The 22,997-nt window shown below is 32.4% G+C and overlaps 1 protein-coding gene across 3 annotated transcripts; it reads left to right on the top strand.

The window, feature by feature from the left end:
- Nucleotides 1–1,747: 1,747 nt before the first annotated feature.
- Nucleotides 1,748–20,183, top strand: LOC127698746 (beta-1,3-galactosyltransferase 1-like). Of its 3 annotated transcripts, none has more exons than XM_052202403.1 (3): nucleotides 1,748–2,017; nucleotides 18,195–18,264; nucleotides 18,957–20,183. In XM_052202403.1, exon 3 carries the CDS (start codon nucleotides 18,992–18,994, stop codon nucleotides 20,114–20,116), a length of 1,125 nt encoding a protein of 374 aa, XP_052058363.1. In that variant the 5' UTR covers nucleotides 1,748–2,017; nucleotides 18,195–18,264; nucleotides 18,957–18,991; the 3' UTR covers nucleotides 20,117–20,183. The 3 variants fall into 3 exon arrangements, with proteins under 3 accessions (XP_052058363.1, XP_052058362.1, XP_052058364.1); XM_052202402.1 differs by lacking the exon at nucleotides 1,748–2,017 and adding an exon at nucleotides 16,912–17,047; XM_052202404.1 differs by lacking the exon at nucleotides 1,748–2,017 and adding an exon at nucleotides 17,103–17,123.
- Nucleotides 20,184–22,997: the final 2,814 nt, after the last annotated feature.

Below are 22,997 nucleotides of genomic sequence, written 5' to 3'. Positions count from 1 at the left end.
TTACACCTTGAATATCATATATCCAAGTAAGTTTAGTAAGTATAGAGACCTGGTATTTTCTGTTGTTGTTGACCTTTTGATTATCTGTTTCGTTTATTACATATACCCCACATATAATTGTATTCACATTTATAAGTTATGAATACTTTAGACACAAGCAAATCTGCTTCATATCTAGAAAGAGGAAACCAATGGACAATAAAAAATCACAAGTACATGAGTAAAATAGCCATAGCCAAAAGAAAAAGGAAAAGAACAAGCAATAATTTTAAAACACTATACACACAAAACTAAAGACTGAGCAGTCGAATGTCAATAACTCGCAGAGTGTGTTCCGGAAAGGAAAGTAGTTCCAGCTCCACAATTGGCCAACACTATGTTTCCGATGATGGACATGATTTTTGGTTATAAAAAATGGGAGATCTGTGACACAAATATTCTGTAAAGGTCGGCCTGATCATTAGGTCGTCCATAAAATTTCTAGATTTTTTTTCTATAAAGATTGACATCGATTGACGACCGGAAAACAAGAAATAAGACAAACGTAATGAATTCAGTATGACTCCATATACCGGAGCAGGTTTTCTTTTCTGGGCAGTGATTTTCCGTATAGAGGCATACTCTTTACTCAAAGCGTTATGCGGAACAACTAAAATCGTCATTTCCCAAGTTTCCCCAGTCGCTTTTGCGATTTAATTGAAAAAAATCTCAATTTACTACAGACGTTTAGAGTCTAACACTGGCAGACCGGGAGATCTCAGAGGGTGTGATTTACAGTGTGGTGAAGCTTTTCAAAGTCAGAGACGCCTAACCATTTTACCCGAAGTTTATTTTTTATATTTGCAAGAACTCCACTCTTGTCGCTGTTTGATTTTAGCCACGCCAATTCAACATAAAAAAATCTTCGGCAACCGAGCTGTCCGCTGTCCACAACAGGTTTTGCAAGACCGAAATATCTCGATCATTAACAACAACACGATATTAAACTAAAAACAGGATGAGAAATGTTAATCCTGTCATACATCATTCTTGTCTATTACAGTCCATTTTACATTTTTTAAAGATATATTTTTATCCTGGTTTATACTAGTAATATTTTAGATGTTGTTTTACCTGTTAAAGCGTGTATAGCAGTACGATACCTTGTTTAACTGGAGTATTTCCGATTATATTCCCTTTAATGCTTGGTTTTTGTATTTGAACGTAACTATGTAATTTGAACTGCCATCATATAAAATACTTATGACATGATTACCTTTCGAACAACATGTGTTTCTGGAATAAATTCATCGACATAAATAGAAAGCCAAATACTTTAGCAGATCGGGCACCCCCTTTATGGAGCTGCCTATATACTTTTACAATTCCCATTCCTAACATGCGTTGTCTTGTTGCTGATCCCATCCCCCCTTTTTAAAATCCTAGGTCTACATTGTTTTTAGAGCCTTAAAATAACAGCCAGAACTGTTTTAGGTCAACTGAGGGAGTTTCAACCTTAGCTACTTAGTTTCCATTTGACAGGCGAATCAATTTTTAATAATACATAAATTCTAATGTTTATAAGTTCCGTTCATTGGCATTTGAAATTAAAAAATATACCAGATATGGTCGAAGCCTTAAATTATAGTATTAACAATGTAGAATTCTATTGATGGAATAATCAGGCAGAGACAAATATCTACAACAGGTATCTACGTTCCTCAGAATCGATAAATCGTTATTTACCTATTAGTTTTCCAATACACAACGGATACCTGTTTAGCAGGTACAGCGTTTGAATTATCTCTGTTTTATAAAATCCAGTTGAGCGGCTGTACCCCAGTTGAGTGGCAATCACCAACGTAAACATTTTGTGTCACATGAAAAATTATTACGTTTTTTTCTATACTGTTATCAACGGAATTTATAAATACACATCAGTATTTCATAACGGAACTCTTTTGATGAATATGACTGATTCCTTTTGTACATCTAGATAAATAGTTTAATCAGTGGAAACAGGATTTTATCAGTAGAAGTAAGATTTATTTTAATTTACATCACAGAATAATTTTCATAAATGAAATAGATATTTCAAGTTTATATTAATTTACGGACATTTTTCTTTTTTTAATGTAAGCAAATATCGGTCAATTTTATACATGAAACATTGACCGAATTGTTTACTAATTAACTGTAATGACGCAATAGAATCATACACATATATATTCTAAACATTTATAAACATCATGGCCTATTTACTATTTTATATATTTCCTCGCCGAATTCTCTAGAATTCATCTTTAAGAATAAACAAACGTAACAGATGATTCTCATGGTTACAAGAGCGCAATTATTCGTAATGCATTTTCCATAGGGTACCACTGGTGTTCCGTATTTTTTTTCTCGAAGACTACATAAACTAGGGAAAAACGGATTGCAGTTCCTGTTACTAGAAATGCCAGTGTTGCATTACAATCAAAAAAATATATAGGGTCATGCGGCAGAAATTGACTTAAAATGCAGTTGAAAAAGATCGTCTATTTTTTTCGCTTAATGAAAAAGGCATATTTTTAATGGCTCCGACGTGCAGAAATGGAGGATATTTTCTATACTTCGTAAAATGTGAATATGATTTTCTGCAATTTTTAAACCTAATTGGATAAGCTTTCGATTAAATGTAATTCCAATCCTGTATCATCCAATCAGAAGACGTATAGGATTCTATTCTGAGTACCATCTTGGGGTAAAAAACGTAAAATGTAAACAAATAATTGCGCTCTTGTAACCTCATATCGCTGTCTAAAAGACACTCCTACAAAATTTGATTTAAACAAAAAATATTCTGTTAAATCGAGGCATATGATACCTATTGACGATGAAAATGTACAAGAATGATAAAGTATATAATAAGTTTATAATATATTTCAAAACTTTTAATGAAATTAGAATTCCTCAAATAATATTGCGTAATTTTATCAACAATATTAGCCTAGTTTGGGCCTTACAGATCTTTAATAACCCATATGCATTCCTTCATAACAATATCTTCGTAAAAATACAAATTAGACTAAAAGGCTAAAATAATTAAAATGTTTTGTAAGAACTGTATAAGTCTACGTAAATATATTGTGTTTCATAATCGATTTACCACTTTGTACTAAGGAAACTACTGAAAATATAAAGGTCTATACTTTCCCTGGGGGGGGGGGGGGGGGGGGAAACCAGACTCATTAACACACAAAGAAAGCAATACACTTCGTATGATTTCAAATAAAATCTGACTAACCAGTTTTAACCAGAGAAATTCAAATGCGTATTTCCTTACATCAATAATAATATATCTGCTTTTTTGTAATATTATTTATTGAAAATTGTACCAATTTTTACTGTCCGTACGGAAATCTGTCGCATACATACTCAAAACTGTGTCAATTGGACCTGCTTTGATACGATAACTGCACTTGAATTTTCACTAGAAAAACATTTTTGTTCGCTATGGAGATTCCGTATATCGTCAAGTTATCGGAATTCCAATGGGGACTAACTGTGCACCACTTATTGCGGACCTGTTTCTGTATTGTTATGAGTTACAATTTATGACTAAAATCAGCAAAGACCCACCGAAACAGCATCTGATATAAAAATTTAATAACACTTTTAGATATTTGGATGATATATTGGCTCTCAATAATGACGACTTCAGTGTGTACACTAAAGAGATTTATCCTGTTGAACTGACTTTAAATAAAGCTAATACTAACAATGAACACTGCCCTTTCCTGGATATTGATATCTATATCTTTAACGGGAAGCTTGATACCAAAATTTACGATAAAATAGATGATTTTTCTTTTCCTATTGTTAATTATCCATTTTTAGATGGTGAAGTTCCCTTGTCACCATTTTATGGTGTATCTCAATTTGTTCGATTCGCTCGTGTATGTAACAACGTATTTGATTTTAACGAAAGAAATCTCTGTATTACTGAAAATTTATTACACCAGGGTTTTCAATATCACAAACTAGTCAAAACATTTACTAGATTTTATCATTGGTACAAGGACATCATTCGTAAATATAAATCAACATGCAGACATCTTATACGTTCAGGTATTTCACATCCAATATTTTATGGTAATATTCTTTACAATCTCAAAAATGTCGTCATTCACCTCAAAAGCTAACCAAACCTTTAAACAGACTTATTCAGAAGGGATATAGTTACGATACTGCATGTTGTCAGGTCATAAAAGATGGCATATTTTGGAATTAATATTGATTCACTCATAGGGTCTTTGCATCGGAAATAAACACATTTATTCTAAAACCAGTTTTTTGGCATGATACGGGTTATGTTCTTCTCATATATTTTATGATACTACACTACCAAGAATTTACCCACGTTTTTTTGGTACATTTCTACCCTCGTACATATCAGTACTGTTTGATGAGATTAAAAATGTGTAATGTTATACTTTCTATTATTTCAGTACTGTTTATTATTATACAATATCTGTACCGTAACTAATTCTATAAATTCAGTACTGTTTTTTTCAGTACTGTTTCAGTACTGATTTCGTCAGTACTGTTTCAGTACTGATTTTGACAGTACTGTTTCAGTACTGATTTTGACAGTACTGTTTCAGTACTGATTTTGTCAGTATTGTTTCAGTACTGATTTTGTCAGTACTAGTTCAGTACTGACTTTGTCAGTAATGTTTTAGTACTGATTTTGTCAGTAATGTTTCTGTACTGATTTTGTCAGTAATGTTTTAGTACTTATTTTGTTAGTATTGTAATTGTACCGATTTTATTAGTCCTAGTATTGTACTGATGTTTGTCATTTACTTTTTTAGTAAATACTTACTTTTTAGTGCGCACCTTATCCATATATCAAAAATAGTTGTTTCTTTAGGTATAGCTGTAGCAGTCGATTTGGTGTGGTTTATCTTTTTAATCTGAATGCATATTGTTTCAAAAAATATTGGGAACTGAAAACTTATAAACTAAGTAAGTATAGTATGGTATATTTTGACATGTTGATGACTCTTTTTTATATTTTTTTATATTTTGTATCTTGTGTAGACATCGCTGATTCAGTGTTGACCTCTATCATAAGAGAAATTTTGACAAATGTGCATCTGAGTACAATTGGTATCCAAAAATAGGTTGGATAATTCTGTGACTATATTATTATACTCCTCATTTAGCTGGTTACATATTAAAACTTATGGTTTTTCTCTTCGACTATATCACTCTACTGAGCAGGAATTTTTGGCGACGTGAAAATGACTGAGGAAAAGTATCAAGCTTACTTTCGTCTATCAAAAAACTATTGAAGTGAAGGGAAAAACAACAAAAATGAAGCAAGATAAGCAGTTTATCAGATTTTCTCAAGGGAATTGTTTACCCTTTAGAAGCACATGAATTCATTCCCGGTTTTTAGTCGAGTTGGTATTGTTTCTTTTTATGTATTTTAACTGTTGTTGTAAATGCACTTTGGTTTTATGAGTCTTTGTTTACTCCTTGATTTTGATTGCGACTGTCTTTCTGTGTTTAAAAAAAATACGCAATCGACACCAGAGAGATTTACATTGTGGTTCGAGGCTGATATTTTACAATATCAATGTGTATAAAACCGCACAATTTATACAAATATCTAACAAGATAAGAATCTTCAATACTGTTCATTTTTGGTATTTTGCTATTGCTTAAAACATGTTGACATTAATGATTCCATATGTTAATATGTTAGGCAATGTATTGTAATTAACATAAAACAATGTCTCATCTCCTTTTTTTTTATCATAACTATTTCTTTTATTTATCATCACAATTGTTTTAATATAATAATCTTTATTGTCAAATAAACATATGAAGTCTGTGACAAAAATGTCAATCATTTTCATGCCGATAATTTGTAAAGTTGCAAATGATTTTTCTTTCATATTTTCCTTTCAGAGTAAGAATACTTGAAATACTGGGAGGATTATTATGAGAAAATTAAGATAATGCCTTTACCAAGTTAAGAATATGACGGTTGTTTTCCATTCGTTCTGCTATTTTTATGTGCTTTAGCGTTTGGTTTTGCCAGATGTTTATGAAATTTCCCCGCTTTTTAAAATTTTTCAGAGTTCAGTATTGTTGTAATCTACTTTTAGAAACATAGTTTGTAATCTTGATTTTTGGCAGCAGCAGACTTTATTTCATATGGATGTACCAGTGACATTTAAGTTTTTTTTTATTTATGTAAAAGCTGGCAAACATGGCGTATTCTTGCTATGTAGCAAGTTTTTGGTGAATTTAAAAACAATTTTTCATAAAATATTGCCTGCAAGCACCACTACATTTTTTTTATATAACGGTGGAATAAGATTCGCACATTTTAAATTATTTAAAGAATATTTCTGTTGATATATATTAAGTACAACATATAGTTAAATTCAGCAGAAACTTAGGATACAATTGTACTATATAACCCCTTGATTATTTTATGACCCTTGTAATTAAGGTTCATAAATAAAACAATCAAAGAAACACTTAATTTTGCTTGTATCATGTTTTATTGCTCTCCCCCTTTGCCATCTTTTCTTTGGAATGCTTTATAAAATGTCAGTTTCCTGGCTGGTGTCTTTTCCTCAATTCAGTCTCACATATGATGTGTCTTGCTACATGTAGATTGGTAATTCCAGCGGACTCCCTAGTTCTAATATGAGCTCATTACAAGCATCCATCTTTTATGTTTTGGTACTTGTACGAAACTCGGAATTACATGGTTTATGATTAAATATTGTCTTTTCTGATGAATGCCATATTAAAATACATCCTTCTGTATATAGGTCTTTAATTTTCACATCGTACGTTCCCATTTCAACGGCTGTCTTCTATGCTGTTAATCATTCTGAGAATTTATTCCTAAATAAAAAAAGCAAAATATGATAATTAAATCCATCAACCTCGAAGTATTGGTGTTTGCCAGTGACAAATATTTCATGCACATGTAGCTTTAACCATCAGTCTATTTATGTGCTCTTTATAATAATTATAACATTTCAAAAGTTTGCAGTTGATGATTAAAATGGTGTAGAAAGTTTCTGCAAGTCATAAAAACACATAATTAGTTTCATGATATATCTTAAACTTAGTATTTTGCACCATCTTCAAAACCAGAGTGATCGCATAGATCCAGCATGGCTGAATAAAAAAATCCAAAAGTAACTAAAATGTTATTGTAAACATTTCAAACAAGAAAAATAATAAACAATATATAGCAGTCAATGTGGCGGGATTATATAAGGCACCTGGGACAATGGTGGACTAATATCAAAATGTATCACAAATAAATGAAGCATCAGTAAAAAAAACGGTCAAAATAGGAACAAGTGGGATCGGGACAGAAGAGAAAGAAGTGGGAAGTGGGAAAAGATCGGAAAAAAATACTGTGTGACAAAAACACAGGATTTGAGGAAATGAGCATGTGTCGGTCGGATTCAGCAATTTTTAAAAAGGGGATCAAAAATCAGGAGATAGAGTTCCCAAATTTATTTTCCCTTTCAAATGCATTAATCGCAAAAAAAAAGGGGGTTCCAACCCTCGCACCCCTCCCCCTGGATCCGCCGATGCCCACCCCCTTTTCCTTATCATATGTTCAGAAACATTCAGGATTTATAATTCTCAAATATCATAACGTTTGGTCAAGTAGTAATAATATGAATATTCAAAACAACCCTAGTCCAAAAAATTATGACGTCTTGAAAGGCTATTATATTTTTTTCGCAGGAAGGCGTCAAAGCAAAAATTTAAAATAGCCTTCCAAGACGTCATAATTATTTGGACTAAAACAACCCACGATTTAGCGTCTCCATTAATATTTTACAAATGCCATGGCATTGATTTTGGCATTTTATACAGTTAAAGTTCTGTAACCAGGGGCGGATCCAGCCATTTTTTAAAAGAGGTTTCCCAACACTGGATAAAAGGTTAGGGTCGGGGAAGGGGGGGGGGTCCAACTATATGTCCCCATTCAAATTCATTGATCGTCCAATAAAAGGGGGGGGGGTTCCAACCCCCGGACCCCCCTAGATCCGCCAATGTGTAACGCGTATTTTCCTACTTAGGATATGTGTTTTAAATTAGCCATGCGACAATTTTCTCAGTTTTAAAATATTCAATGTCTTCAATATATACCATACCTTTTGTCCAGAAGAAGTTTGAACTGTTGACTTGTTGAAATGTCAGTGCGAGTGCAAAAATAACGTTTGTAAACAATGAATGACGTCATGAAATCCAATCACATAAACGTAGGCAATTGTAATACTATGTTCAATATTAACCCTCTTGCTGCCAAAGGGACATTTATGGCTTCTACACACAAATCTTGTTGATTGTGTAGAACGTCAAAGGTCCATAGTAACGTCACAATCCTGAGGAGCACTGACTATGTCAAAAGACGGCGCCAAAAGGACGATTTTGGCGGGAATGAAGGTCATGAAGCAAACTGAATTAAATGCATTATTTGTATACTTAAAACGGATGACAAAAATTGATACAGGATCATAAGCTTGTTAGTACTGTAATACCAACTTATTTAACGTGTTTACTAATTATCTAGTTCGTCATTTTCATGTAAAATGTTGCATACTAGTACTTTCGAGAAATTTGTTAAACGTCAGTTTTTTTCATACATCTTTCAATCAGAATATCTCATATAATAATCGCATTCCTAATAAATAATCATAGAAAAGGTAACTGTTATACTTGATTACGCGAAATACTAATATATACACAATACACGCTTTATTTTAGAGAACTGGAAAATTTCTTTAGGACTCAAATGCCGCGATTGAATTCTCAGTGAAGAATTTTTTTTGTAAAAGTACACAAATTTTACCCGATATACTTGTACTGCCATACGATATTTCAATACATTTTATTCCCGTTTCATCATTGAAGCATTAATCTAAAAAAATATTTATTTTCATTCGAAATGGGGATGTTAAATAAGGGAGCTACCATTTGATTCTTATGGGGGTCTAGGATGAAATTTGAAAAAAAACAGGCAGGACAGGAGTTTTGAGTACAAAAAAAGGCAGGATGAGACACTTGCAAAAAAAAAAGTCAGGATGACAATTTAGGTAAAAAAAAGTCAGGATAAACATAAAAAAATGCAGGACCGAATAGAGTGAAAAATAAAAAGACAGGACAAAATTTTTCATCCTAGCCCCCCCCCATAAAAATCAAATGGTAGCTCCCTAAGTAGGTGACCAAATGATTTTTTTCCTATCCTACAAATCATCCTTTCCCAGCACTTGGCAAAACCTCAATTTTGAGCCATTCATCACAGATCTTTTACTTTGTAGGACCCACTGAGCAACAGATTTATTGTACATTAAATTTCATACGTCCTAAATATTGCATGAAATACTTGCCAACTTGGTTAAGAATCAGTTATGCATTTCACTTGACAAAGATAAAACAAAAGCGCTTATAAATGGCTAGTAGCAATGGGTATATTATTTTCATTTTTTTTTATAAAGACAAGAAAGATAAAAAAAAAAAACTATATTTCAAGGTTAAAAGTTGTATTTTTAAATAATGTTGTATTAAAAACATCGTTTATAACAATCTTAGAGCAATAGTTTTCATACAATTACTTTTACATCGCTTTTCATAATTACGGCTCAATTGACGCGGGAAAAATTATGGACGGCGGGAAAGCGCTGTTCTACAGAGAGGCACAAGTTTTGCAACGTCACAGATATGAAACGTCAATATGCTTTTGGTGCGACAAAGCAAGACAAAAACTCAGCAAGAGGACGGCAAGATTTTGAGACTACAACAGAGAAAATATTGTTCTACAAGCCACTTGCAAAAAGTCTTAAAGTTATAGAAACAGACGATTTCCACGACAAGTCAGAGATGGAGGGTCCTTTTCGAATCGTCTACGAATTGCTATTGTTCATGTAAGTTTTACAAACTTAAGAAATCATACTTTTACTCGTTTTTTTTTTTTTTTTGTGAACATCCTGATATAATTTCTTATATTTTGTCTTCTATTTCGACAAAAAACTAGGCCTATTTGATCCTATTTCAATGCACTTTTTTAGTGCTAAGTCAGTAGAGTGGGGTGCTCATTTTCGCCATAATTTTCCATGTTTTCTGCAGTTTATGTTCAGGTCTTTATGTTTTTGAAGTATACTGATATTTCTATATGAAGATAACATCAAAAGAAAAATATTCTTAGCTTGAAAACGTGTTTCTTTGAAAAAAATTCATCTGAAAAGTTAGATTAAAGGCAATTTGAAATTTCCTGATGTTTTGTCAAAGGGGGACACATATTCGCCATTTTTACACATCTATTTAAAACAACATAACTGCAGCTTAAAACAATATTTATCAAAACGTTGTCCGTTTTTTTTGGTCCTTTGCGCTGAGTGCCAAAATTTTGTCTAAGTTTAAAAAATAATCATATTTGTTATAAAAATATAATTTACCGTCATATTTCTTCCATTTCATCCATCCTTTGAAGTTTTTACACCTCAAAATCATAAAACGGCGAAATTGTGTCCCCGGCGAATATGTGCACCTCACTCTAATTATTTTTCTGAACATAAATACACACTTCATGCATGTAATTATTAAGAAAAATACATCCAAAAAAAAAAGAAAAGAATAGAATATTAACAATGTCAATGAATGATTTTTTCCTCAGTGTCATCTGGATTATATAACGGTTTAGCACATAAAGTTACAGTATAAAATTACCTTAGAGTCTACCTTTTTGATTCCGTTAACGTCAGACGTATGCAGTCAAATTCACAACTGTTTTCACCCAAATTGCCTTTTCAAACAAACAATAAATGTGTATACATTTGGTTCACATGCATGTTGACATTTATGTGTAAGACAAAAAAATTATTATCTCAAAAAATGTCTTTCCTTTGGAATTTAGTTCAAACGGGTTCCATAAGGGGTAACAGAACGTTAGACTTGCATATATTTGTTTATATAAAAGAAGATGTGTTATGTTTGCCAATGAAACAACTCTACACAAGAGACCAAATGTCGAAATGACACAGAAATTAACAACTATAGGTCACCGTACGGCCATCAACAATGATCAAAGCCCATACCGCATAGTCAGCTATAAAAGGCCCCGAAATGACAAATGTAAAACAATTCAAACGAAAAAACTAACAGCTTAATTTATGTACAAAAAAAATGAACAAAAAACAAATATGTAACACACCAACAAACGACAACCACTGAATTACAGGCTCCTGACTTGGGACAGTCACATACATACAGAATGTGGCGGTGTTAAACATGTTAGCGGGATTATATTTTTCACCTATATTCTTTTATAATAAGATACAAACTAAAGAGACATAAATTTTGCCTCCAACGGCAAGTGAGAAAAGACCAAGAAACAGAAAACAGACAATTATCCAATGTCCCTTCTTTTTTCACGGATTTAATGCAACTTTAGAATGGCAGGCTTTCATATCAGTCCCTTTGTTGTCTTTATGAAGTAGCCATGAAAAATAGAGAATAATATGGTGCTTGAATATAAAGAAAAGAGAATAACAGGCAAAATTTATAATAAATAGTGAAAATGGTATAAAATATTAAAGAATACAGAAATGAAGAAACCCCATCCAGACCCTTTTATAAAGTGCACAGTTTTCTTTGCTTTCTTAATCTTCCTGTTTGAACAGGTCTTGTCCTGGTTTTCATACTACAAGGGAAACTGCATGTGAAATTTATATGAAGAGATCATGTACATACACTTTGTAGAAATATATTTTTTTTTATTGGTCAATGATTGAATTTATGTCGGTTCAAGGCTCCATTAGTCCGACACCCCAAAAGTCCGACGACCCAATGAACCGACACCCTAATAATCCGACACATAATTATTGAACAAAATTTCGTATAAATAATCTTTATTTCAAGAGGATAATCCCATTATATAAAAATAATCCTACTGAGTCAGTGAGAGTCCTCAAAAATACTAACATATTCATAAAGTACTTACAATACATGTATTCAAAATGTGCTTAATGTCCAGTGGCAAATATTACATGCATGTTCAAAACAATTTAATTATATAATAGTTATTGAAAAACTGGTCATTATCGTGATATATGGACTGTCTAATCTATGATTATAGAATTGACTGTCATAATTTGACAGACTCTAATTTCATTGTCATGGATCATTGAACATGTCAAGTTTCTGTGGTACTTTTATGCATTAAACTTTCAAAAGAAATAGTGCATGGTCAGTAAAGCAGGCACGACATTTCAGCGTGGACACTCTTGTTATATAAATGTGTTATAATATTTCAATTGACCACTATTTCCCAAAGATTCCTGAATTAGGACAGGCACTTTTATTCCTGTTCGTGTATGTGGCGACTTAACCCACCTGCTAAAGGGTATGGTACATGTATTTAATGATGGGGGAGTCTGTCCTTTTGTCCTTATGTCCCATGTGTCATCAATTGCTCATGGACCACTTGACAGAACTTTGTAACACTTCGATACAATCTTTCTCTCATGATGTACTTTTTCAAATGACAATTTATAAAGTATTAGGTTCATAAATAATACCATAAAAAGCATGTTGGGAATAACAACTTTTTACAAATTGATGCAAAATATTTGATGCAGTATCAATTGTTATAGGTTTCCAAAAATGGATCCCACCAGAACAAAAAGAATAAGTCTATGAGGGAAATAAAGGCATAGATCAGCAACTAAAAAACTAGTGCGCTCATGAGACAACAAACCAACAACGATTAATTCAAAAGAATAGAGAGCAGCATTCAACAATTGAAAGATGTCAATATGGTACACAAAGAATCCTATAGGAAGTACATATCCGTACACAAAACCTCAGTTAACTGTTTGACAGATTGCATTGATATTGTGCTCGAATGATCAGATTATGTTTTGTTTTGGTGCCGATCCAAAGATGAGTGTCACATCAGGACATGATAGTTTAACATATGAACCTAAAGGAAATCTAAACAAATATCTCCTTCTCTGAAACTGGATTACAGATTGAAATGATAATTTAATCAGAATTGCCACTGTTACAAATAATGAAAAATTCAACAAGAAGAATACTTTTTTAAAAATTTTAAACTGCTGTATAAAATAATGAAATGTTGTATGATTGCCAATGAGACAACTACCCACCAAATTTCAGATGAAGTGGATATTAACAATCATAGGCAACTGTGCAGCCTTCAACAATGAGAAAACCCATACCGTATAGTCGGCTACAAAAGACGAAGACATGAAAAATATGAAACAATTCAATTTAGAAAAGTTAACGGCATAATTTATAACAAAACCATTTAAGAATGTCAGAGTGCAGCCTATATTGAAAACATGGAAATTTGCCAACCCAGACTTGGGGCGCTAAAATTTTTCTCCCAATCGTATTAGATCAGTTTTCAAGTAGGTAACCCATACATTATTCCATTCTTTTTTCATTTTTCTCCATGATAATATGAACCTTTATTTACGTAATACCACCTTTAGCAATGCATGTACACCATACATATTATGTTATGGTTGACCTATAGTTGACCTTATTATTGGACTTTAACAAACATGATAACATTGAAATCTGACAGTGTTATAATCAACCTTTTATTTTTCAGAAACAAGTTGGCGAAGATATGTGATATCACATACAGTGGAAGAGCAGTGCAAAATAACACTGAAGCAGAATTATAAAACAGTGATTAAAAACATTAAATTGAGAGAGAAATTTTACATGTAACTATATCATGCTGTTCATTCTTAAGATTACTGTTTGTTGTACTTGCAATGGAAGTGAATACAGTAGATAAAAAGAGAAAGTTAAACATTTGAGATCTTCATCTTGTTTTATTCAGTTAACAAAAAAATCAATGTTGATGAGCAAAGCATGTATTTTAATGGTCAACAAATGTACATTAGTGACACATCGCCATTAATCCCGATAGGGAGTGTCACTACACGGATTCCACTGTACAGTTGCAGCTCTCGATGGGTGCTCCGTAAACGGAGGGATCTACGTACATACATACATACATAGCCACCTGACCACAATTGTCAGGAATAATGTAAAATTAATAATCATGTTTTTTAGTACTAGTATTGAAATATTTTCAAAAAGTAACTCAAATCCATATAACTTGTAATAGTTTATGTAATTTGTAATGTGAGGTATATTTGATTAAGTCATTTTTCATGAAAGGAGAAGGTCTTTTTGTGGGAATTTATGCTAAAAAATCAAAAAGGTTATAAATTTATGTACCAAATGACATCCTTCAGACATTTTAAAATCATTTTGTTGGAAATCGGTCTTTAGATTTTGATACTTTTTTAACCTCTGTATGTCTGTAATATGCAAATCCATCACAGTTTTCTGAGGAATTACAAATCAAGAGATTCCTGAAAGTCATCAGTCCTCATGTGAACATGATTTACTGAGTAATGCAGTTTAAAATTCACCCATTCAACTTCCTGTTAACAGGATACCTATTAATTCTTACTGGCTAGGATGAAATTTGAAAAAAATAGGCTGGACAGGAGTTGTTAGGTAAAAAAAAGTCAGGATAAACTTAAAAAAAAAAAGCAGGACCGAACACAGTGAAAAATAAAAAGGCAGGACAGATTACAACTATAAAAAAAAATGCAGGACAAAATTTTTCATCCTAGCCCCCCCCCCCCCACCCCCCTAAAAATCAAATGGTAGCTCCCTTACAGTGGGCAAATAAACGGAAATGTATTTATGAGAATTATGACTGGAAAAGTGGTTGTATTATAATTATTCCCTCAGCACACATGCAGCGTAAACTTTTTTAAGGAGAAAAAACATAGACTGTTTAGTCTTAAGGTACCTGTCCAGTTAGGATGACATGTCTTCTAGCAGATTCTCTCCTTGTGGTGAACTAGCATGTAAAAATTCAGCTCAGTGTGTAATATTGGTCTAGTAAAAAATAGTGTCATCATTTATATCTGAGTATCAAGTCCTCGTTCTGATTATGCACTTAACTTGCCACTGGATGACAAAACATCCACCAATCCATCTTCTCAAAAGTAATATACCCAGTTCCAATGTTCAAGTCTTGTTAAATATGTTTTGATTTGACCCAAGCAAGACACAAATACATGTAATATGATATTGTCAAATATAAAACCTATATTAATAAGAACTTACTAAAAACATAAACCATATCAATTGACCGCACCAGAATGAGATGCAAATTTGACAATGCCAAAATATTGAAAAAAAAACAGCTAAAATAACTGTTGAAGAGCTGGACCTAAAGTTAAACAAAATCAGAACAAAAAATCAGAGAAATAAAAAAACATAACGAAATCATCAACATGTCACAGTATAGAAAAGGATGGAAACGGGGTAAGTGTCAAAGAGAACATTTAACCCAACCCAAATGTACAAAACAACCTAAGACCACCGATACCTTAATTTTGCTATTAATACATAATTACCTAGTTGATTAGTTTTTCAGTTCTTTTTATTTTCAAATTGGCATCACTGTATGCATTCAAATGTAAACATTGTAACCAATTGTAAGATAAATAAACTAAAGTGCACAGCTACGTACTTAAAGAAATGACATCTTTTTTTAAATGAACACATTAATCCATGCACTGAAAAAAAGTAAGAATATACTTAAAACAGTAATGAAATATTCCGTACAGATACAGTACTGACTTAATCAGTATCATAATGAAACAGTACTGAAGAAATCAGTACTGAAACAGTACTGAAACAGTACTGACAAATTCAGTACTGAAACAGTACTGACGAAATCAGTATTGAAACAGTACTGAAAAAATCAGTACTGAATTTATAGAATTAGTAATTGTACAGTTTTTGTATAATAATAAACAGTACTGAATTAATAGAAAGTATAACATTACAAGTTTTTAGTCTTGCCGAACAGTACTGATATGTACGAGGGTAGAAATGTACCAAAAAAACGTTGGTAAATTCTTGGTAGTGTAAACCCCTAACGGGAGGGATTGTGTTTGATTTCCATATGATGAAGACATAATATTTCAATCAGTTTAATTGAGGTCTGGATTTGGCGTGTCGGTAACTGCTACTAGTCATTTGTTAATTTATGTATCATTGTCATTTTGCTTAGTTTCTTCTGTTACCTATTTTGACATCGGACTCGGATTTCTCTCAAACTGAGTTTTAATGTGCGTATTGCTGTGTGTTTGTTCTACATTGGCTACAGGTATAAAGGGGGGTTTAGATCTCACAAAACATGTTTAACCCTGCCGCATTTTTGCGTCTGTCCCAAGTCAGGAGCCTCTGGTTTTTGTTAGTCTTGTATGTTTTTTTAAATTCTTAGACTAGTTCATTTATATGTTTCGGAGTTTATTTTGACGTCCATTTATAAGAAGATGTGGTATGAGTGCCAATGAGACAACTCTCCATCCAAGTCACAATTTGTAAAAGTAAACCATTATAGGTCAAAGTACGGCCTTCTACACGGAGCCTTGGTTCACACATTTTTGTACACATTTTTGTTTAGGGGCCAGCTGAAGCCCGCCTCTGGTTGCGGGATTTTCTCGCTGTGTTGAAGACCCATTGGTGGCCTTGGGCTTTTTTCTGCTCTTTGGTCGGGTTGTTGTCTCTTTGACACATTCCCCATTTCCATTCTCAATTTTATCAAACATAAAAAGAAAAAGGGGGGACGGCCCATGCCCTTAGCGCCTGTGGGTTCGAACTTTCAAAAACAGGTCTTTTGTGAATCAGAGAGCATCATATACTGCAATTCAACGGTTTAAAATTAGTTTTACAGTACAAAATGTCAGAAGAACTTTTTAAATTATTTAAATCCTTGTCAATCACATGATCAGTAAAACTTGAATGGTATACATGCTGAGTACCTGTGTTAACCTTATCGTATATACCTGGTGGTTACTTTTCAAAATACCTATTGAACTATAAACAATTAAATTGTATTCAGACATATTAAAGGGTGTGTAAATGTTGACGAAGGTGTGGTGTGTAGTTAAGAGAGGTATGTGTGTCTATATATTTATATTTTTCTATTCTTGATTTCGTGATTTGACTTCTGATCAGATGTTTTTTAACATGTTAGTTATAACCGTGTTTAATTTACATAATAATGTATCTTCAATAAACAAAATCGTTCTCATGAAACGTTTGATATAAGAACATTTCTAAATGTTTAAATACACTAAAAGAAATGTAGGAATCCGCATCAAAAGTGAAGGGATAAGCTTTATATAAGAAAAGTGTATTGTACATGTCAACTTCAGTGTAACTTCAACAAGGAACAAAATCTAACTCATGAAACATTTGATATAAGAACATTTGTAAATATTTAAAGACACGAAAAGAAAAGTAGTAATCCACATGAACAGTGACGGGGTAAACTTTATTTAAGAAAATTTCACCCTGATTATGGCTGACATTCCACAGTCCTCAAAGTTTTTGGTAAAAAAAAAGAGTTCCATGATAGCATCGCACCCTATGAAATTAGCACAATAAGTCCTCCATGCCAGTTTATTTCACGGGGTGTCGTGTACACGATTGTGTCTGAGGAAATGAAATATTTTGTCTTGTCTTGTAATTACGTCCAGATAATCTCTATTTAAAGTACAGAAATATATTTAAAAAAAAATAATGAATACAAATATTCTAATTATATATTGAAACGTTGGGCCATATCTTAAAACCAGTAAAAATTCTTAAAGGAAAATATATTGCTACAGGCTAACCTAAATGATCTCCGTTTGATCAATGGTTATCAAATGATCAGTGTTGATAATATTAACCTTACTATAGTCCATAATACATTATAAATGGTTAAATCCGGACACATATTAACCAATATCTCCTTGAAGGTTTATAATATCCTGAGTGTAATATGTTATTAACAACTTCTGTATTGCAAATCAAATATATGTATAAATCGGTTTCTAGGGGTAATAATAGTGGAAACTCAAGAGATATCAATGAACATTTAGACTTCATTGCAATAAGTGGATTTCCAAGGTAAAATTTAAAAATAATAATTTCATTTATTTGTTTATTTTCTTTTTCTTTTTTCGTGCTTAAGATACTGGAAAGAAATCCGCAAATACTTAAACACGTGTCGGTTGAATGTTACTTATTGCCAACTGTTTATTGTAAATTTTTAGGCGTTCAACGGGGACATTTCAGTTGTGAATTTTACTCCGATTATGAAGTGAAGATAAACCAAAAACTCAAGTAAGTAACTTATATAGGAGTCCACTATTGTATGTATGCACTTCACAATCTTGCACAACCTTTCCTTCAAATGTTAACGTTAACAACTCCTTCCTCAAGCATGTAGATAGAATAATGGTTTCTATGACTAGAATTATTTTCTTTATTATTAAATGCAATTGTTTAGCGCTTTAGCTTTATCTACGGAGATTTTGATTGTTCAGATTACTTAAAATGTATAGATTTAAGACAATTTCATACAGAAGTTAATGAAACTGTTAAACCGAAGCTTTGTTGATGATTAAACGAACGGGAGTCTGAGATCTAAAAAATATGTATGCATATTTACTTCTTTTTGAACAATTGTTCCTCGTTTTCATAAGTATAACAACGGCTTTACCATTGCAGTATATTTTTTATTTTATTTTATATTATTTTCTATAAACCCTATGAAAGATATGTATATATATATATATATTTACTACCCAATACTTAACTCACTAATCCATCTTTGGGTCACTCGATGGTATTCAGCGAATAGATATACATGTACGCAATATAAACGAGCTCTCGATATTTGCATTTTGACAACTTGACAAAAAAAAATATCAATACAGCCTTCCATGAAACTAAAATCCATATAAAGACAAACAAAAATATTTATTTTCAAAGCTTGAAAAAAATCATTCATATACATGTATTGATATTTCCAGGTGTGAATTCTCAAACCAACAATGATATTCCTGAAATGGCAAAAGAAACCCTATATTTAAAATTTTTGCTTTTGACTTCGGTTGTTGCTCTTGCATGTTTTATTCTCACAATTGTAAACGATTTGCGATATCCTAATATTGACGTACAGCATAACAAACAGCATATAAATAGTCGGTTGATGTTATGGAAAATCGACAAAGAACCAAGAGAACATCATCACCCAGTTTATAAAAGAAAAATATTGTCTAAAACGACCTATCCTATCGTGGTATCCAGACCGTACAAAATAAACAATAAGGATATTTGCTCTGGTGTCGATAAAGTTTCTTGTATAGTCATGGTACACACTGCGCCAAAGCATTTCGAAAGGAGAATCCGAATGCGAGCAACATGGCTGAACTCAACACACTACAGTCCCGAGAGTGTCCGAGTAGTTTTTCTATTGGGGTTAGTAGCTGATCCGATTTTACAAACAAAATTAGAACACGAAAGTAAAATTTATAAAGATATAGTGCAAGGATATTTCATAGATTCCTACAGAAATTTGACAAATAAAGGTGTAATGGGATATAAATGGATTACTGAACATTGTAGAAACGCAGAATTTGTTGCAAAAATTGATGATGACGCTTTTATAAACTTCTTTAAATTATTTGAAGAGATGTCTTATTTAAAGGAAAAGAAGAAATATATCAAATGTAATAAAATTTCTAAAGGTTCAATGAAAATTATACGAGAAAATGACAGCAAGTGGTTTGTTCAAAATGATGAATTCAAAGACATGAAAAGATATCCACACACGTACTGCAGCGGCTTTACGGTGTTTCTGTCAACAGACTTAGTGCCAATGCTATATCATGCAGCCATTGGGTCGCCATTTTTCTGGGTTGACGATTTTTATTTATTCGGATTACTTCCGTCCAAAGTTCAGGGTGTTATACATGATGGCCTTCGACCAAACTTGACGTTGAGATTTCCAGAAGGTTTTAATTGTTATCAAGAACAGGGTAAAAAATGTCAGTATGTTGTGATGCCAGCTAAAGACAAAGAAATTTACAGAATGTGGACAGCTGTTATCAGAGATAGAACGCAGAGTATTTATGGCAATTACTACATGAACTTGCCATCTAATAAAGAAAATGTTCGTCGTTTATATTGAATGTGATATTTATTTAATTTTATTGATATTTTTAGTTAAATTTTTATATAAAACAATTCAAAATTGACGTTTCTATTTTGTTGTAACTTGTCTTTCTTACTGGCGCCAACCGTTCATCACAGTTGAATTTAATTGTAGTTGATTGTGAATTGGATAGCTTTTCAAGATGATACTGCATACTTTCAACAGCAATTGAGACATAAGAGTTAAGCTAGAACTGTCCACATATCGGATCATTTTTTTGTTTGACAGACATACGAAATGACGAATCATCATGCCTAATATATATATGTTTACAGCCCTGTCATGTTTTCAATGTGGGCTAGACATTGCGATGCGTCTAATTTCTAACTTGATAGCTCAAAAGGTAACAGTTTCTGAAAGACATGTAACCATACTCTGAAACAAATCAAACCGACCAATTTTTTGCCTACACTACTTAATGATGCTCGCCTACCGGAAAAGCAGCAACTACCAGATTGCTTTTATCTTGACGGGGTTTGAACCTACGAACTACCAATCGAAGTCATCCTTTTCCGGGACTATGACAGATGTTTTCCAGTCGTTCCATTGGTTGATATATTTGAGCGTTTGGTTTTGTCAGGTCTACGGAGTTCCCTTTTTTGAATTTACCTTGGAGTTCGTTTTTTTGTTTGTTGATAAATTTTTGCACTTATGGAAAGCACTGTGCAAATCATGACACAACTACAGCCGCTTATAAACGAAAAATAAAATTGATATCTTAATATATAGCAAAACACATTAAAAATGCAATATTTATGAATCTCAAATATTTGTTCTAAAAAGTGTATATGCTTCAACGGAATAGTAAAATTTTGATGACAGACAGGGTATTCGATTGAAATCGGGAAGACACCGACCTTTGTCAAGTGTACTACAGGCTATGTCGCATTTGTATTGGTGGTTCCAATACACTTTACAAATAGTATTTTGAGTCTCGATCCCTACCACTATTGAAACGTTGAACTGAACAGTGCAGACAAAGACATTATTTAAAGGCGACACTATACTATACTTATATGTTAATTTTTATGTTATAAGTTGTTCTTTAATTGCTCAAGAATACCTTTTTGAATATTGTCAAGCTTTATAAATTGATATTCATCAACCACTAAAATTTGCTTACTCTTTAGAAATACAGATTTTTAGCTACCAAAGAGATATTACCGACATCATAAATGAAATGTATCTACTTTGTCACGAATGTCGTGATAGAAACACCTTGCCATCATGTAACATCATATAACATGAATTAAAGGTATCAAGATACTTATTACGAACAATTAAGAGAAATGAAATTCTGTAATTTTTTCTTTTAGATATAGAATAAAATCTTTGGAGAAATTCTACATTTTTGTCTCTTAAATCTAATTTGTCAGACATGCTCTAGGGAAGGGGGGGGATATAGAAAAAAGTCTGAAAAGCTTTTTATACGAGATAAGACGACTCCATAGGCTTTTTGGGCCTTTATAATACATAAGTTTCAAAAAAGATATATTGTGGTGTTGGTTTTTTAAAACATTTTTGTATGTTTAGAAAATTGCAAAATTTGCCAAAAGTTTAGGAGATGCCCGTAAAATACTTGGAAATAACTAGCGCTGTTATTGCGGTTTTACATTTAATCCATCATTACAGTGTTAAGCAAAAGAGCTGACATCTTCCAGCATGGTAAAGACAGACTGCTATTGTCAACTTAAATTTTGCTTAACATTTTTATTGATAATACATTCTTTGGAGAAAAGTATGCTCTACTATAGCAAATCCTTGACTATAGTAATCGAACCACAGCAAAACAATTCTGTAAAGTTTGAAAACATTTCGCTTTGTAGTTTCAGAAAATTAGCTAATCAAAAAGTCTTCCCACAAAACATCTTTCTTGTCTGGCAAAACAACATAGTAAAAAATTCGTAAGGGTTCCGCGGAACCCAGTGTATTGCCTACTTTTGCTGTTAGTCGCAGGCTCAACAAAAATGGGTAAATAATTATTAAAAATTTTCCTCTAGATACTATCTTTTGAATGTAAGAAGCTTCTGTTCAAGTTTGGTAAGAATCCAGGATGGTTTATGAATCTAATAAATGTTTTAAAAACTTTAACTGCAGACTGTATGTAATGTTAACTGGAAGAAAAACTAAGTCCATTTATAAGTAATATACGGAAAAACAGGAAATTTTTTTTTACAAAATTTCCTTCTAGATACTAGCTTTTGATCATAAACAAGCTTCTGTCCAAGTTTGGTACAAATCCAGGATAGTTTAAGAAAGTTATTAAAATTTTGAAAACTTTAACCACAGAGTGAATGTAATGTTAACTGGCAGAAAAACTAAGTCCATTTATAAGTAAAATACGGATAAACAGGATTTGTTTTTAACAAAATTTACTTTTGAATACTATCTTATGATCATAAACAAGCTTCTGTCCAAGTATGGTACAAATCCAGGATACTTAAGAAAGTTATTAAAATTTGAAAAACTTTAACCACAGAGTGAATGTAATGTTAACTGGCAGAAAAACTAAGTCCATTTATGAGTAAAATACGGATAAACATGATTTTTTTTTTACAAAATGTACTTCTGGATACTATCTTATGATCATAAACAAGCTTCAGTCCAAGTAGAAATCCAGGATAGTTTAAGAAAGTTATTAAGATTTGAAAAACTTTAACCACAGAGTGAATATTTGTGGACGCCGCCGACGACGACGGAATGTAGGATCGCTATGTCTCGCTTTTGCGAAAAAAGTCGCAGGCTCGACAAAAAGCACACAATCACAGGGTATCACTAGAACCTAAACTTTGCTTAGAACAGCGCAGATTGAATGACGTAAACATATGTTCCCCAATTATGAATAACACTGAATAAA

This window comes from Mytilus californianus, unplaced genomic scaffold, assembly GCF_021869535.1.
Source record: "Mytilus californianus isolate M0D057914Y unplaced genomic scaffold, xbMytCali1.0.p SCAF_4, whole genome shotgun sequence".
NCBI classification, from domain to species: domain Eukaryota; kingdom Metazoa; phylum Mollusca; class Bivalvia; order Mytilida; family Mytilidae; genus Mytilus; species Mytilus californianus.
The sequence above is the reverse complement of the archived record's forward strand: the minus strand, read 5'-3'. Positions and strand labels throughout refer to the sequence as shown.

Bases quoted from the DNA above. Each gene is read 5' to 3' on its own strand.
- LOC127698746 (XM_052202403.1), top strand. From the start codon at position 18,992: ATGGCAAAAGAAACCCTATATTTAAAATTTTTGCTTTTGACTTCGGTT.